The sequence below is a fragment of the Colobus angolensis genome, unplaced genomic scaffold (assembly GCF_000951035.1).
Source record: "Colobus angolensis palliatus isolate OR3802 unplaced genomic scaffold, Cang.pa_1.0 Scaffold95, whole genome shotgun sequence".
Lineage (NCBI taxonomy): Eukaryota > Metazoa > Chordata > Mammalia > Primates > Cercopithecidae > Colobus > Colobus angolensis.
This window is the reverse complement of record NW_012123487.1, coordinates 2,357,472-2,370,912: the sequence shown is the minus strand read 5'-3', so window position 1 is coordinate 2,370,912 and position 13,441 is coordinate 2,357,472. Positions and strand designations below refer to the sequence as shown.

Sequence of the window (13,441 nt, the reverse complement as noted above, 5' to 3'; positions counted from 1 at the left end):
TTTTTTGAGACCGGATCTTGTTTTGTCACCCAGGCTAGAGTGCAGTGGTGCAATCATGGCTTACTGCAGCTTCGACTTCCTGGGCTCAAGCAATCCTCCTGCTTCAGCTACCTGAGTAGCTGGGACCACAGGCATGTGCTACCACACCCAGCTATTCTTTTTTTTTTTGTAGAGACCCTATAGGGTACAATGTTGCCCAGGCTGGTCTCAAACTTTTGGGCTCAAGTGATCCTCTCTCCTTCCCTCCCAAGGTGCTAGAATTACAGGCGTGAGCCACTTCACCCAACCTTCCTCAGATGATTAGGATGCATGCTAAAGTTTGACCACCACTGCTCTTTCTGAAATATTTTTCCTACCTCATTTCAGCCTCCTAATTCCTACTCCTTCTTCCCTGCAAAGGTTACTTCATCAGAGGTGCTAGACCCTGGGCTAGATTAAAAAAGAGATAAAAAAAGAGATCCAAGTCTCTCTTTTTTTTAGATGGAGTCTTGCTCTTCACCCACTGGAGTGCACTGATGTGATCTCAGCTCACTGCAACCTCTGCCTCTGAGGTTCAGCAATTCTCCTGCCTCAGCCTCCTGAGTAGCTAGGACTACAGGTGTGCGCCACTACACCCGGCTACTTTTTATATTTTTAGTAGAGATGGAGTTTTCCCATGTTGGCCAGGCTGATCTCGAACTCCTGACCTCAGGTGATCCACCCTCCTCGGCCTCCCAAAGTACTGGGATTACAGGTGTGAGCCACCGCACCCAGCCTTTCCAATTCTCTTCTGTGAGTTCCTCAGTTCTCATCTCCCTGATAGATTGCAAGTTCTAGGTGTGTCCGTCTCATTCTCCATCTTGTCATGAGCATTAAGCAGGGCAAACAGTAGGCACATAATAAGTGAGGATGGAATTGCATTGGCTCACGGGGTGACCAAAGGAATGGAGATGTGGGGCCTGCAGGCATCATGAAGGGGTCTAGAGGAGCTAGGGAGAAAGGCTAACCATAGGCCACCCACTCACTCTCTAGGTACAGCCTGTACACCCGCACCTGGCTCGGGTACCTCTTCTACCGACAGCAGCTGCGCAGGGCTCGGAATCGCTACCCTAAAGGCCACTCGAAAACCCAGCCCCGCCTCTTCAATGGTGAGCTCTGATTGCCCCTGGCCAGCATCCCCCATTCTGTGCCCCCACCCTCCTACTCCCCTTCACATACCCCAGCCCCTGGGCTCCCTGCCTATTACCCTGCCCACAGCCCATCTCTGTCCCCAGGAGTGAAGGTGCTTCCCATCCCTGTCCTCTCGGACAACTACAGCTACCTCATCATCGACACCCAGGCCCAGCTGGCTGTGGCTGTGGACCCTTCAGACCCTCGCGCTGTGCAGGTGAGGGGAGGGCAGGGAGCAGGGGGTGCCTGGGGTCACCTTGGGGACTGGCAGTTTCCCCTGCTAGAGAGGGCTGACCCTTGTCCGTCTACCCGTGAGATATATCCCATATGCTCCATGTTCACACATGCACATGCACACACATGGCCTGGGGGAGGGAGGTACAGGGCATGGCTGGGCAGAAGGGGTGAGCAGCAGTGGGGGATGCAGAGCCAGAGGGCTGGGGGTGTTGGCCCAGGACTGTGGGTCTCGTGAGTTTCCAGGCTGGCTTTCACTCCCATTGGCCCCCTTCAGACCCCCTTTATTTGTGTTACCTCTGTCTGTCAGTATCTGGGTCTGTCTGTCTTTCCCTCCCATTCCTTATTTCTCTGTGTCTGTCCCTCTGCCTCCATGTGCCCCGTGCTTCACACTCCCGGATCTCTCCCCTCCAGCCCCATCCCCTCCCTCCACTTCATCTCTCCATCCTCTCCTCTCCACCAGCACCCACATTCCTGGATCCTGCTGCTTTAAGTGTCGCTTGCATCCTGCTCCCCAGTCTCCAAACCTCCTCTCTCCCGCAGGCTTCCATTGAAAAGGAAGGGGTCACCTTGGTCGCCATTCTCTGTACTCACAAGCACTGGTAAGGGGCTCCCGTCTTCCCTGGCCCACCCTTGTCCGGCTGGGCTTGCCAGGACTGGGCCCAGTGAGGACGGCCGGGACCGGAGGTCAAGAAGTCAGTACAGGCCAGCACCCACGTTCCTCGTGAAGTCACCTGGACACCAGCAGGGAGGGAGGAAAGGGGACAGTCTTCCACCACTCCATTTATCGAGCTTCTGAAGCCCCAGAGGAGGGCAGGGCAGTCATTTCTCTTTCATTTCATGGGCATGTATTAGATACCTACTGCACACTGGGCATGAGTTATGACTCTTCCATCAAGGAAATTCTGAGACCAATAGGGGAGATAGCCCTGTATCAAAGTACATAACAGTGGAGGCAAGAGGGTTGGGAGTTCAAGCCCAACCTGGGCAACATAGTGAGACCTTGTCTTCACAAAAGAAGTATGTAATATTCAGGTAGCAGTTGGCAACAGGGTACAGGGATGGGAGGCCCAGGAAAAGTGTGATCAGATCCACTTGGAGAATTGAAAGATGATGACCTGAGCTGAGAATCCAGGAAGATCGGCTGGCATTGGCCAGCTTGAGTTGTTGGGGGCGATGTTCTGAGCAAGGGAACAACTTGAACAAAGGCCTAGAGGTGTGGACAACTTGCTCAGTCCAGAAGCCACAGCCCCAGCACTTAAAGGCCTGGAGATGCTGTGGGAAAGAGGGGGGTCTTAGGTACAGTTGCCCCTTGAAGCCCCCTGCCTGTCTCTGCCATCCTGCAGGGACCACAGTGGAGGGAACCGTGACCTCAGCCGGCGGCACCGGGACTGTCGGGTGTACGGGAGCCCTCAGGACGGCATCCCCTACCTCACCCAGTAAGTCCTTGACCTAGGCAAGGTCCTAGGCCCCTTCCATGGGCCCTTTCCCCCACCCCCAGCCTTCAGTGAAGTGTTTCAGGGGTATCAACAGGTGGATCTTTGCCAGTGCCCTTCCTGGCCCAATCACTGCCTGTCTGAAGACTGGCACTGCCCATCCTCCAATTGATCCAGCCTTAGTCCCCAAAAGAGGAAAGGGGGAGTGTTCGGACCTGAGACCCTGGGCATTGGGGTATCTGCTTTTGTATGGGAGCCCACCCTTTTGTGAATCACCCAGCCCCTTAGGCCTGGGATGGGGGCAGGGATCAGCATGGCACAGATCCAGTACCTTCTCTCCCCTACTCCCTTGTTCCCCAGTCCCCTGTGTCATCAAGATGTGGTCAGCGTGGGACGGCTTCAGATCCAGGCCCTGGCTACACCTGGCCACACACAAGGCCATCTGGTCTACCTACTGGATGGGGAGCCCTACAAGGGTCCCTCCTGCCTCTTCTCAGGGGACCTGCTCTTCCTCTCTGGCTGTGGTGAGTCCCCCTGAAAGAGAGAGGAACTGGGAGAGGAGGGAGAGACAGAAGCCAGGGCAGCCACAGTCCCATGGAGAGCACGGAAGCCTTAGTTTTAGCACAGGTGTTGCCGTGGCAGTTACTTCCATCTGTGTTACTCAGACTGGTTTTAATCCTTGAGACTTCCCTTGGGGTACCTTGGGAGGCTGAGGCAGGAGGATCACTTGAGGCCAGGAGTTGGAGACCAGACTGGGCAAAATAGCAAGACTGTCTCTACAAAAATATTTTAAAATAAGCCAGGCACAGTGGCTCATGCCTGTAATCCCAGCACTTTGGGAAGCTGAGGTGGGAGGATCACCTGAGGTCAGGAGTTCAAAACCAGCCTGGTCAACACAGTGAAACGCCGTCTCTACTAAAAATACAAAAATTAGCTGGGCATGGTAGTGCGTGCCTGTAATCCCAGCTACTAGGGAGGCTGAGGGCAGGAGAACTGCTTGAACCCGGGAGGTAGAGGTTGCAGCTGAGATCGTGCCACTGTACTCCAATCTGGAAGACAGAGCAAGACTCTGTCACAAAAAAAAAAAAGAAAAAAAAATTAAATAGTATAAATACTATAGGCCAGGAGCAGTGACTCAGGCCTGTAATCTCAGAGCTCTGGGAGGCCAAAGCAGGTGGATTGCTTGAGCCCAGGAGTTCAAGACCAACTTGGGCAACGTGGTAAAACCCTGTCTCTACAAAAAATACAAAAATTAGCCAGGTGTGGTGGTGAGCCCAGGAATTCAAGGTTGCAGTGAGCTATGATTGTGCCACTGCACTGCAGCCTGGGCAACAATGAGACTCTGTCTCAACAATAAGAAAGACTTGCCCCAGCTGTTGGACAGAATGAGAGAATGCAGGGAATTAGTTTCCCCTGGGTGGAGCCTGGTTCTCTGATACAGTGACTGGCAGGACTAGGTTATGAAAAGTTTAGAACCGCTAGGTGAGGGGGTGGGTGAGGATCACAAGTCCCAGGCTGCATGGAATCCCAAAGGGCAGCCTAGGCGAAGAAGTGTTCTGCAGGAAAGAGCAGCCCTGCATCTACCAAGCCTGGGGCCTGCAACCTGAAGATTCTGCAGCCCCTCCCTTCAAGTGTCACTGTGTGCAACGGAGGCCTCAGATGGGCTTGGTTAGGGGTGACCAGTTGGGCCCAGCTCCCAGTGAGAAGGAAGGAATAGATGCCTGGGGTGGGCCTGGCAAGGGCACGGTCAGGGCTGGTGGCCAGCCAGAGCATTACAAGCTGGTTCCCACCTGTCTGGGTGTGCCTTATGTCGTATCGTGTTATCCTGGCGCCTTGTGACATACCCTCCAACCCCCCGCCAGGACGGACCTTTGAGGGCAACGCAGAGACCATGCTGAGCTCACTGGACACTGTGCTGGGGCTAGGGGATGACACCCTGCTGTGGCCTGGTGAGACACCCCTTTACTACTCCCTATCCCAAGGGCCTTCCCAGCCCCTCACTCCCCTAGAAAGCAGGCCAGCCCAGTTCCTGGCCCAGAAGCGACACAGCTCCACCTCCAGAGGTAGGGGCAGAGTTCTGGCCTCCCTTCCTCCTGGAGTGCTGACTCCATAACACCTCTGCTTCTCACACTACCTTCCCCTGCCAGCCAGCCTTCAGCCTCTTGGGAGCCCTGCAGGCCCCAGGGCATTCCAGAGAGATGTCTAATTGTTCATAGCCCAAGCCCAGAACAGAAAATAGCCTTTTTTTTATCTGGGGAGAAGTCAGTAAATCCACTCTGCAGGTAACCATTGCCTTGTAGTGCATGAAAACATTCACAGATATCTGTTAATCCTCAGAACATATATTCATTCATTCATACATTCAACAAGTGCTTTCTGTGCACCTAACACATACCAGGCTCTGTTCTAGGCACCAGGAACACAGCAGGTGCATCTGTCTGGTGGCATCATTGTTCTCTCCACTTGCCAAATGAGAAAATGGTGCCTCAGAGAGGTGCCATGACTAGACTGAGGTCACACACTAGGCAGTGGCGGAGTCAGGGCTAGATGCAGGCCTGCCAGCTCCAGGTCTAGTGGTTTTTTCCCCTGGAACCGTTGCCACGTTTTCACCCATGGCTGACTTTTACCCGCAGTTAGAGAAGCAGCCCCTGGAGATTGGGGTTTTCCTGGAAGTGCTGCCCTTGTCCCTGGTGGTCGGGTGCCCATCGGCCTGGACCTGGGGCAGGGAAGACTGTTCTGACCGTCCCACCAATCTCTCTCTGCTCTGCATCTCACCCCCGTGGCTGTCGGTAGGTCATGAGTATGCGGAGGAGAACCTGGGCTTTGCAGGCGTGGTGGAGCCCGAGAACCTGGCCCGGGAGAGGAAGATGCAGTGGGTGCAGCGGCAGCGGCTGGAGCGCAAGAGCACGGTGGGCAGGCACTCAGCCCCAACGGGAACCCGTCCATGCTGACCCCAGGCCTGCGAGCACCTCCCCAAAGCTCTGACCTGTTTGGTCCATGGGCCCTCAAGTCAGAACTCCTGAACTGCAGGATGGGGCAGGGTTTGGGTCAGGCTTCTCTGTCTTGGGTCCCTTTCCCAGCTTCTCTCCACCAAACCTGGTTCCTCTTGCCCACAGTGCCCGTCTACCCTGGGAGAGGAGCGCTCCTACAACCCATTCCTGAGGACCCACTGCCTGGCACTACAAGAGGCTCTGGGGCCGGGGCCGGGCCCCACTGGGGATGATGACTGCTCCCGGGCCCAGCTCCTGGAAGAGCTCCGCCGGCTGAAGGACATGCACAAGAGCAAGTGATGCCCCCAGCGCCTCCAGCCCAGACACCCACACCTCACCATCCTTCTCATCGCTAACACCACCACCTCCATCGGCGCCCAAGCGGGCATCATCCCCCACACTGCTCAGGGGAGGGGAGGCACCAGGCGATGAGACTGTGAAGCCAAGAGAAGGGGGCCGGTCAGAGGCTGGGAACTCCGCAGCGTGAGGCTGCCTCATCAACGGCAAGAGGAAAGGAGGGGTCTTGGGACATCTCCAGACCCTACCAACTGTGAGGGTCCCCTCCTTCCCTACTCCTGGTACGGCAGCAAGGACATGGGGGCTGCTGTTAGCTTCTCCGTCAGGAGGCCTCATCTCACTGTAGCCCTGGAACCCAGGGCAGAGGGCCCACGCAGGTTGAGTCCATCTTGCCCTTCCCCAATCCAGGTTGGGAAAGAAGCTCAGCCCCTCACAGTGGCCTCAAGTGTGATGCCTTGCAAAAGCACCACTCAGAGGGGCAGCTGGACTCTGGTGTCCTGAGACTCTGCCCTCCCTCCCACAGCCTCCCTGCCCCACCCATCCCTGCAAAGTCATTTTTCAGACAGAGCCATTCCTAAGAACACTGAAGGGCTGGAAGGCTGGCTGGCCACTCTCTGCCTCAGTGGCCTCCCTACAGCCTGGAAGAAGGAGGGTCCTGGTTGCCAAGGAAACCTTCTCATTGAGCTAAGGAGACACTGGAGTCTGAAGTGTGGAGCCCCACAGTCTTGCAGGTCACACGCTCTCCTTGCGCATCTGGCCTGGTCATGCCCGCTGGCCTCTGCCCCTGCCCTGGGCCAAAAGGGCCCCTCCTTGCCAGGGGAGAGACAGCCACGGTCCTCTTTGGCAGCTGTCGTTTTCTCACTTTGGCCCATGTTCTTAGGCGCGTCTGCCTGCCTTCCTCCATCTAACTAATCTCTCCTGCTTTATCCGGAGCCCTTTTCTTCTTTGAGTTAGTAAAGATTTATTCTGTAACCTGACACTCATCTGGCCCTTGCGGTTTGCCAGCCACATTCCCATGTGATTTCCCACTGGCCCCCACCCGGCTGGGAGGAGGGGCTCCGACGTGCAGATTGGAAATCAGAAGTCTGTGAGCAGAGCACGTGAGTGCATGGCAGCTCTGGGCCCCAGGCCTGGCCCGGCCCCTCTGCTCACTCCACCTCCAGCTCTGCTGTTCCTCTGCTCTTAGGTCCAGATTCCTTTGGAACCACAGCGAGGAACCCTGTGGTCCTCAGGCAGGTGTACCTTGGGTCAGCCAGGAGCCCTCTTTTCCTGTTTTAAAGCCTGCTCTCGGGCTCTGCTCACCTCTGGTGACCCTCCAAGATGCCCCTGCCCTCAGTTTCCCCTCATGATCTGGCCTCTGCCCGCCTCTTCAGCCGCAGCCTCTAGTGCACTTTAGCAATACCACCAGACTAGTTAGAGTTCCCCACTCACCAAGCAAGACATGCAGTTTCATGCCTCTGTGCCTTTGCTCATGCTGTTTCTTCCAACTGGAATGCCTTCCCCTGCTCCTCCTGTCTTGTCTGCCTGGCAAGTACCCGTTCATCTCTCACGATCCCCTCAAAGGCCCCCACCTCCAGGAAGGCAACCCCTGTGCCCCTCCCCTCCAGGCTACCTCTGCACTTTGTCAAGGCTTCTCCTGTGGCACTTATCACACTGTATTTTACTTGTTTACATGTTTGTCTCCCCTTCTAGACTGTGAATCTTTAAGGGCATGGACTGTATCTTATGCATCTCTGTATTTCTGCGCCTAGCACGGTGCCTAGCACACAGTAGGCGCTCAATAAATGTTGAATGAGTGAATGATTTAACCAGGACTTGATCACCCAACAGCTTGTCTTTGTGGCTACATGAGTGAAAACAGCAGAGAACTTTCTCGCAGTTTTCCCATCTCAGCCCCAGGCCTGCTAACTTGCATTAGGCACTTCAAGAGTTTTGATCAGAAATGATGCCCAAAGGCTGGGCGCGGGGGCTCATGCCTGTAATCCCAGCTCTTTGGGAGGCTGAGGTGGGCGGATAACGAGGTCAGGAGTTAGATACCAGTCTGGCCAACATAGTGAAACCCCATCTCTACTAAAAATACAAAAAAGTAGCCAGGCGTGGTGGCGGGAGCCTATAATCCCAGCTACTCAAGAGGCTGAGGCAGGAGAATGGCGTGAACCCAGGAGGCGGAGGTTGCAGTGAGCCGAGATCGTGCCACAGCACTCCAGCCTGAGCAACAGGGTGAGACTCTGTCCCAAAAAAAAAAAAGAAAACAACTTAGAAAAGAGAGAAATTACGCCTAAAATATGTTCCTCCCAAGGCCCATGGGCATTTGTTCAGAGTTTACGATTGGCTTATCTCAGTGTTTCTCAAAGCTTGAGATACACAAGTGTACCACTGGCTGAAGTAGGGTGGCTGTACATGGCCACAGCACAGCAATCAATCGGACTTCAAGGACACGGCCGTGGCACTAGTGTGTCTTTAATGCCTTTGGAAAGAAAGACCCGGGATCCAGAGTCATACTTTAAGTTGGGCAGGTGTCTCTAGTTAAGCTTTAACAACATCGTTTTGTTTTCATTGTATTTGTCTTTGGGATCAATATTTATTTTTGACAAGTGACATTGGTTTTCAGTTCATAAAAATGATTAAAGGGACGGGCATGGTGGCTTATGCCTGTAATCCCAGCACTTTCGGAGGCCGAGGCAGGCAAATCACGAGGTCAGGAGATTGAGACCATCCTGGCCAACATGGTGAAACCCCATCTCTACTAAAAATACAAAAATTAGCCAGGCAGGGTGGTGTGCGCCTGTAGTCCCAACTACTCAGGAGGCTGAGGCAAGAGAATCGCTTGAACTTAGGAGGCAGAGGCTGCAGTGAGCTGAGATTGTGCCAGTGCACTCCAGCCTGGGCGACAGAGTGAGACTCTGTCTCCAAAAAAAAAAAAAAAATTAAAGATATTTATTGAAATAGAAGAATAAGATTCTCCTATTTCACTTGGCTATAGCAAAGTTCCTGAAGGTAGCCTTAGAATGGCTGACGACCAGGAAGCGCTGGCTCAGCTCCACACTTCCTTGGGGCCAGCCAAAGGCACAGAGTTCCCACCCTGGCCACAGTTCAGCCTCCCCGCTTAGGTGCCCTTCACCCCAGGCCAACGACCTTGGTACTGGGCCCAGCTGTCTTGGATCAGGGCTGCACCTGAACTGGGGTTGAAGCCATGGACTGTGTCTTCACCTTCCTGAAGAAGGTGGTTCTGTGTGCTCTGATGTGTTTGAGTCACTGCTATATTGGGCAGACAAACCACAGGGCCAGGCCCTGGAGTATACAGGTCACTCTGGGTATGCCCAGCTTTGAGGGGCACCTGGTGATGGTTCTCTGGGGCTGGGGGCATCCTCCCACTGGGCCATCTGTACTGAATGATAGGCACATGCCTCTCCTGGAGTGGCACTGAGCAGTAACAACCAGACCACATGCTTCTTGCCAAATAGCAAGTGTCACTGGCCTTACAGACCTGGACTCCAGTTCCTGCTGTGTCATTCAGTAGCCGAGTGACCCTGAGAAAGTCATTTCCCTGACCTCAGTTTCTTCACCTTCCAATGGAGAGGACAATGAGGCAGAACCTTTTAGGTGCAAGAGACAAATACTCAAAACAAAGTAGCTGAAACCAAAAGGAGAATTTACCAGCTCATGAAATTGAGAAGTGTGGGATGATGTCGTGGTGGCTTCAGGAATGGCTGAATCCAGGGACTGGATGGGAATATCTGTTCAGTTCTGCTTTCTTCAGGATTGGTATCATTCTCTGTCAGGCTTTCTCCCTGAAGTAGAAAGATGGTCTCTAGAAGTTCCAGCTTTCTAGGCTGCAACTTCCTCAAAACTAGTGGAGCCTCCAATAGTTCTAAGACTTGAGTTTCACTGATCCAGCTGGGGTCATGTGCCCAACCCTGAACCAGTCCTAGGAGTTAGGGGAATGGGCTTCTCTGACTGGCCAGGCCAGGTCTCATTTGACCACACTCAGAAGGCCAGTGTCAGATCCAGCTGAACTATGGTGGACTGAAAGTGGGGAGGGGGAGGTCAGGCGTGGTGGCTCACACCTGTAATCCCAACACTTTGAGAGGCCGAGGCGGGCAGATCACTTTCAGGTCAAGAGTCTGAGACCAGTCTGGCCAATGTGGGGAAATCCCATCTCTACTAAAAATACAAAAATAAATAAAGCTGTTTCACCCCTAGCCACTGCACACCTGTAGTCTCAGCTATTCGGGAAGCTGAGGCAGGAGAATCGCTTGAACCCAGGAGGCGGAGGTTGCAGTGAGCTGAGATGGCACCACTGCACACTCCAGCCTGGGTGACAGAGTGAGACCCTGTCTCAAAAAGAAAAAAAAAAAGGGCCAGGCGTGGTGGCTCACACCGGTAATCCCAGCACTTTGGGAGTCCGAGGTGGGCAGATCACAAGGTCAGGAGTTTGAGAGCAGCCTAGCCAACATGGTGAAACCCCATCTCTACTAAAAGTACAAAAATTAGCTGGGCATGGTGGCGTGCACCTGTAATCCCAGCTACTCAGGAGGCTGAGGCAGGAGAATTGCTCGAACCCAGGAGGCAGAGGTTGGAGTGAGCCAAGGCCGTACCATTGCACTCCAGGAGAAACTCCATCTCAAAAAAAAAAAAAAAAATTATGTGTCAGGTTTCTGGCTCTATGATTAATTATAGAGAGGAAATGGAGGTAGACACATGGCCTCAAAGGTGTTTGAATAATATGTAGTTTTAAAAATAACCAGCAAGCAGTTCATTTGTAAATTTTTTTTCCTGGATCCCAGACTAGCTCTCTTTGCTAGAAGGTGCAGAAAAGGAGAAAGAGGAGGGATAACTGGCCATCCTTAGGTGGTCCAGGGAAGAAGTTGAAGAAACGAACATGAAAACCCTGTGTGTGCATGAACATGTGTGTGTCGGGGGGCGGTTTTACTCCTCCAAAGCCCTGCCCACAGGTGGAGCCTTTGAAAAAAGTGGGAACCTAACACCAGTGGTCCAAAAACACTAGGCTTGGGCCAAATGCTGGACAAGGTGGTAGAAACAGAACACTTGAAATTGGACTGATCAAGATACAAACACAGGTTCTGCTCTAATTGGCTGTGTGTAACACTGGACGGGTGACTTGACTCAGGATCACTGAACCTCCTTGTAGAGAACTAAATGAGATGCACAGAGGTGTTAACAGCAGCCTCTCTTTTTACTGTTATCGATAAACTTAGGGTTAGTCTGCCAGGAGCAGTAGAATAAACAGAATAAGAACATTACTCCTGGCCAGGCGCGGTGGCTCACACCTGTAATCCCAGCACTTTGGGAGGCCGAGGTGGGTGGATCACAAGGTCAAGAGATTGAGACCATCTTGGTCAACATGGTGAAACGCCGTCTCTACTAAAAATTAGCTGGGCATGGTGGTGCATGCCTATAATCCCAGCTCCTCGGGAAGCTGAGGCAGGAGAATCGCTTGAACCAGGGAGTTGGAGGCTGCAGTGAGCTGAGATCACACCACTACACTCCAGTCTGGCAACAGAGTAAGACTTCACCTCAAAAAAAAGAACGTGGACTCTGGAGGCAGCCCATCTGGTTTGAAGTCCACACTCGCCATGAATAACTTGGGCAAGTTGCTTAACCATTCTGTGCCTTGGTTTCTCATCTGTCAAATGGGGTGATACGACCGAGCTTATTGAAACCTACCGAGCTTTCGAAGCTTATTGTGAGGATTAATGAGTTACTACCTACAGAGCTCGGCACAGAGCCAGCCCGCTCCGGGTTAGGAGTTGTTCAGCAGACACTGACCCAAGCGGCCAGGCACCTGTCTACCTCAGGCTCAGAGAGGGCACCCTGCCCCGCGCCACACAGCAGGTATGTATTCCTGCTCCAGAGCGTTCCTACACTGGCCTAAAGCGCATTACAATGCTTTTTTACTTTTAGAGACGGGATCTCCCCCCCGTCCAGGCTGGAGTGCAGTAACGCAATCACTGCTCACTGCAGCCTTGAACTCCTGGGCTCAAGAGATCCTTCCACTTCAGCCACTGAGTACCTGGGACTATAGGCACATGCCACTATGCCCAGATAATTTTTAAATTTTAATTTATGTATGTATGTATGTATGTATTGAGACTAAGTCTCACTCTGTCACCCAGGTTGGAGTGCAGTGGCGTGATCTCAGCTCACTGCAAACTCTGCCTCCTGAGTTCAAGCGATTCTCATGCCTCAGCCTCCCAAGTAGCTGGAATTACAGGCACCTGCTACTGCTCCTGGCTAATTTTTGTATTTTTAGTGGAGATGGGGTTTCACCATATTGGCCAGGCTAGTCTCAAACTCCTGACCTCAAATGATCCACCCACCTCAGCCGCCCAAAGTGCTGAGATTACAGGTGTGAGGCACCACACCCGGCCCAGATAATTTTTTAAAAATTTTCTGTAGAGACAAGGTCTTGCTGTGTGCTCAGGCTGGTCTCCAACTCCTGGGCTCAAACGATCCTCCTGCCTCAGCCTCCCAAAGTGTTGTGATTACAGGCTTGAGCCACAGTGCCAGGCCAACACCATTTCTAAATAGATCTCTTGCCAAGAGTTAAAAAGCAGACAACAAACCGGCTATTAGTCCTGCAATCTACTTTGCCAAACTGTTTCACCCCTAGCCACTGGCAGAAGACAGCCAGCACCGAGAGGATGGAATTGGTGGCAGAGGGGTGTGCGAAGAGAGTTGAGAACATGAGTTCCCACGAGGTGGGGAGCCTTTGAGGACAGGCAGGCAGGAGCCTCATGCAGCTAGCGGGGGACCTAACCAAGGAGCAGTGAGGGTCTGGCATGGTGGTAAAAGCATGTATTCTCAGATACTTGGGAGACAGGCGAGAGGATTGCTTCAGGCCGGGTGGTCAAGGCTACAGTGAGCTATGATCGTACCTCTGCATGTTTTACAAACAGCTTTATTGAGATATAATTCACATAACACAAAATTCACCCATTAAAATGTACAATTCAGGCTGGGCACGATGGCTCACGCCTGTAATCCCAGCACCTTGGAAGGCCGAGGCAGGCGGATCACAAGGTCATAAGTTCAAAACCAGCCTGACCAATATAGTGAAACCCTGTCTCTACTAAAAATACAAAAATTAGCTGGCCATGGTGGCACACGCCTATAGTCCCAGCTACTGAGAGGCTGAGGCAGGAGAATTGCCTGAACCCAGGAGGCAAAGGTTGCAGTGAGCCAAGATTGTACCACTGCACTCCAGCCCTCCAGCCAAGGCGACTGAGAGAGACTCCGTCTCAAAAAAAAAAGGACTTGACATGCAGGGGAGATCCTTGTGGCTTCCACAGTGCTCAGTTCAACAACCCTGTT

At 53.0% G+C, this 13,441-nt stretch overlaps 1 protein-coding gene and 1 pseudogene across 1 annotated transcript in view; both read left to right on the top strand.

Annotated features, from left to right (window-relative positions):
• PNKD (paroxysmal nonkinesigenic dyskinesia) overlaps positions 1-6,134 on the top strand; it is a 74,129-nt gene extending 67,995 nt beyond the window's left edge. The window contains exons 3-10 of the mRNA XM_011932272.1: positions 1,012-1,127; positions 1,254-1,366; positions 1,927-1,985; positions 2,730-2,822; positions 3,180-3,343; positions 4,682-4,768; positions 5,613-5,728; positions 5,936-6,134. Of these exons, the coding sequence (XP_011787662.1) occupies positions 1,012-1,127; positions 1,254-1,366; positions 1,927-1,985; positions 2,730-2,822; positions 3,180-3,343; positions 4,682-4,768; positions 5,613-5,728; positions 5,936-6,109 (922 nt within the window). The 3' untranslated portion in view covers positions 6,110-6,134. The remainder of the gene's footprint in view (positions 1-1,011; positions 1,128-1,253; positions 1,367-1,926; positions 1,986-2,729; positions 2,823-3,179; positions 3,344-4,681; positions 4,769-5,612; positions 5,729-5,935) is intronic.
• Positions 6,135-9,299: 3,165 nt separating this feature from the next.
• LOC105504786 overlaps positions 9,300-13,441 on the top strand; it is a 22,487-nt pseudogene continuing 18,345 nt past the window's right edge.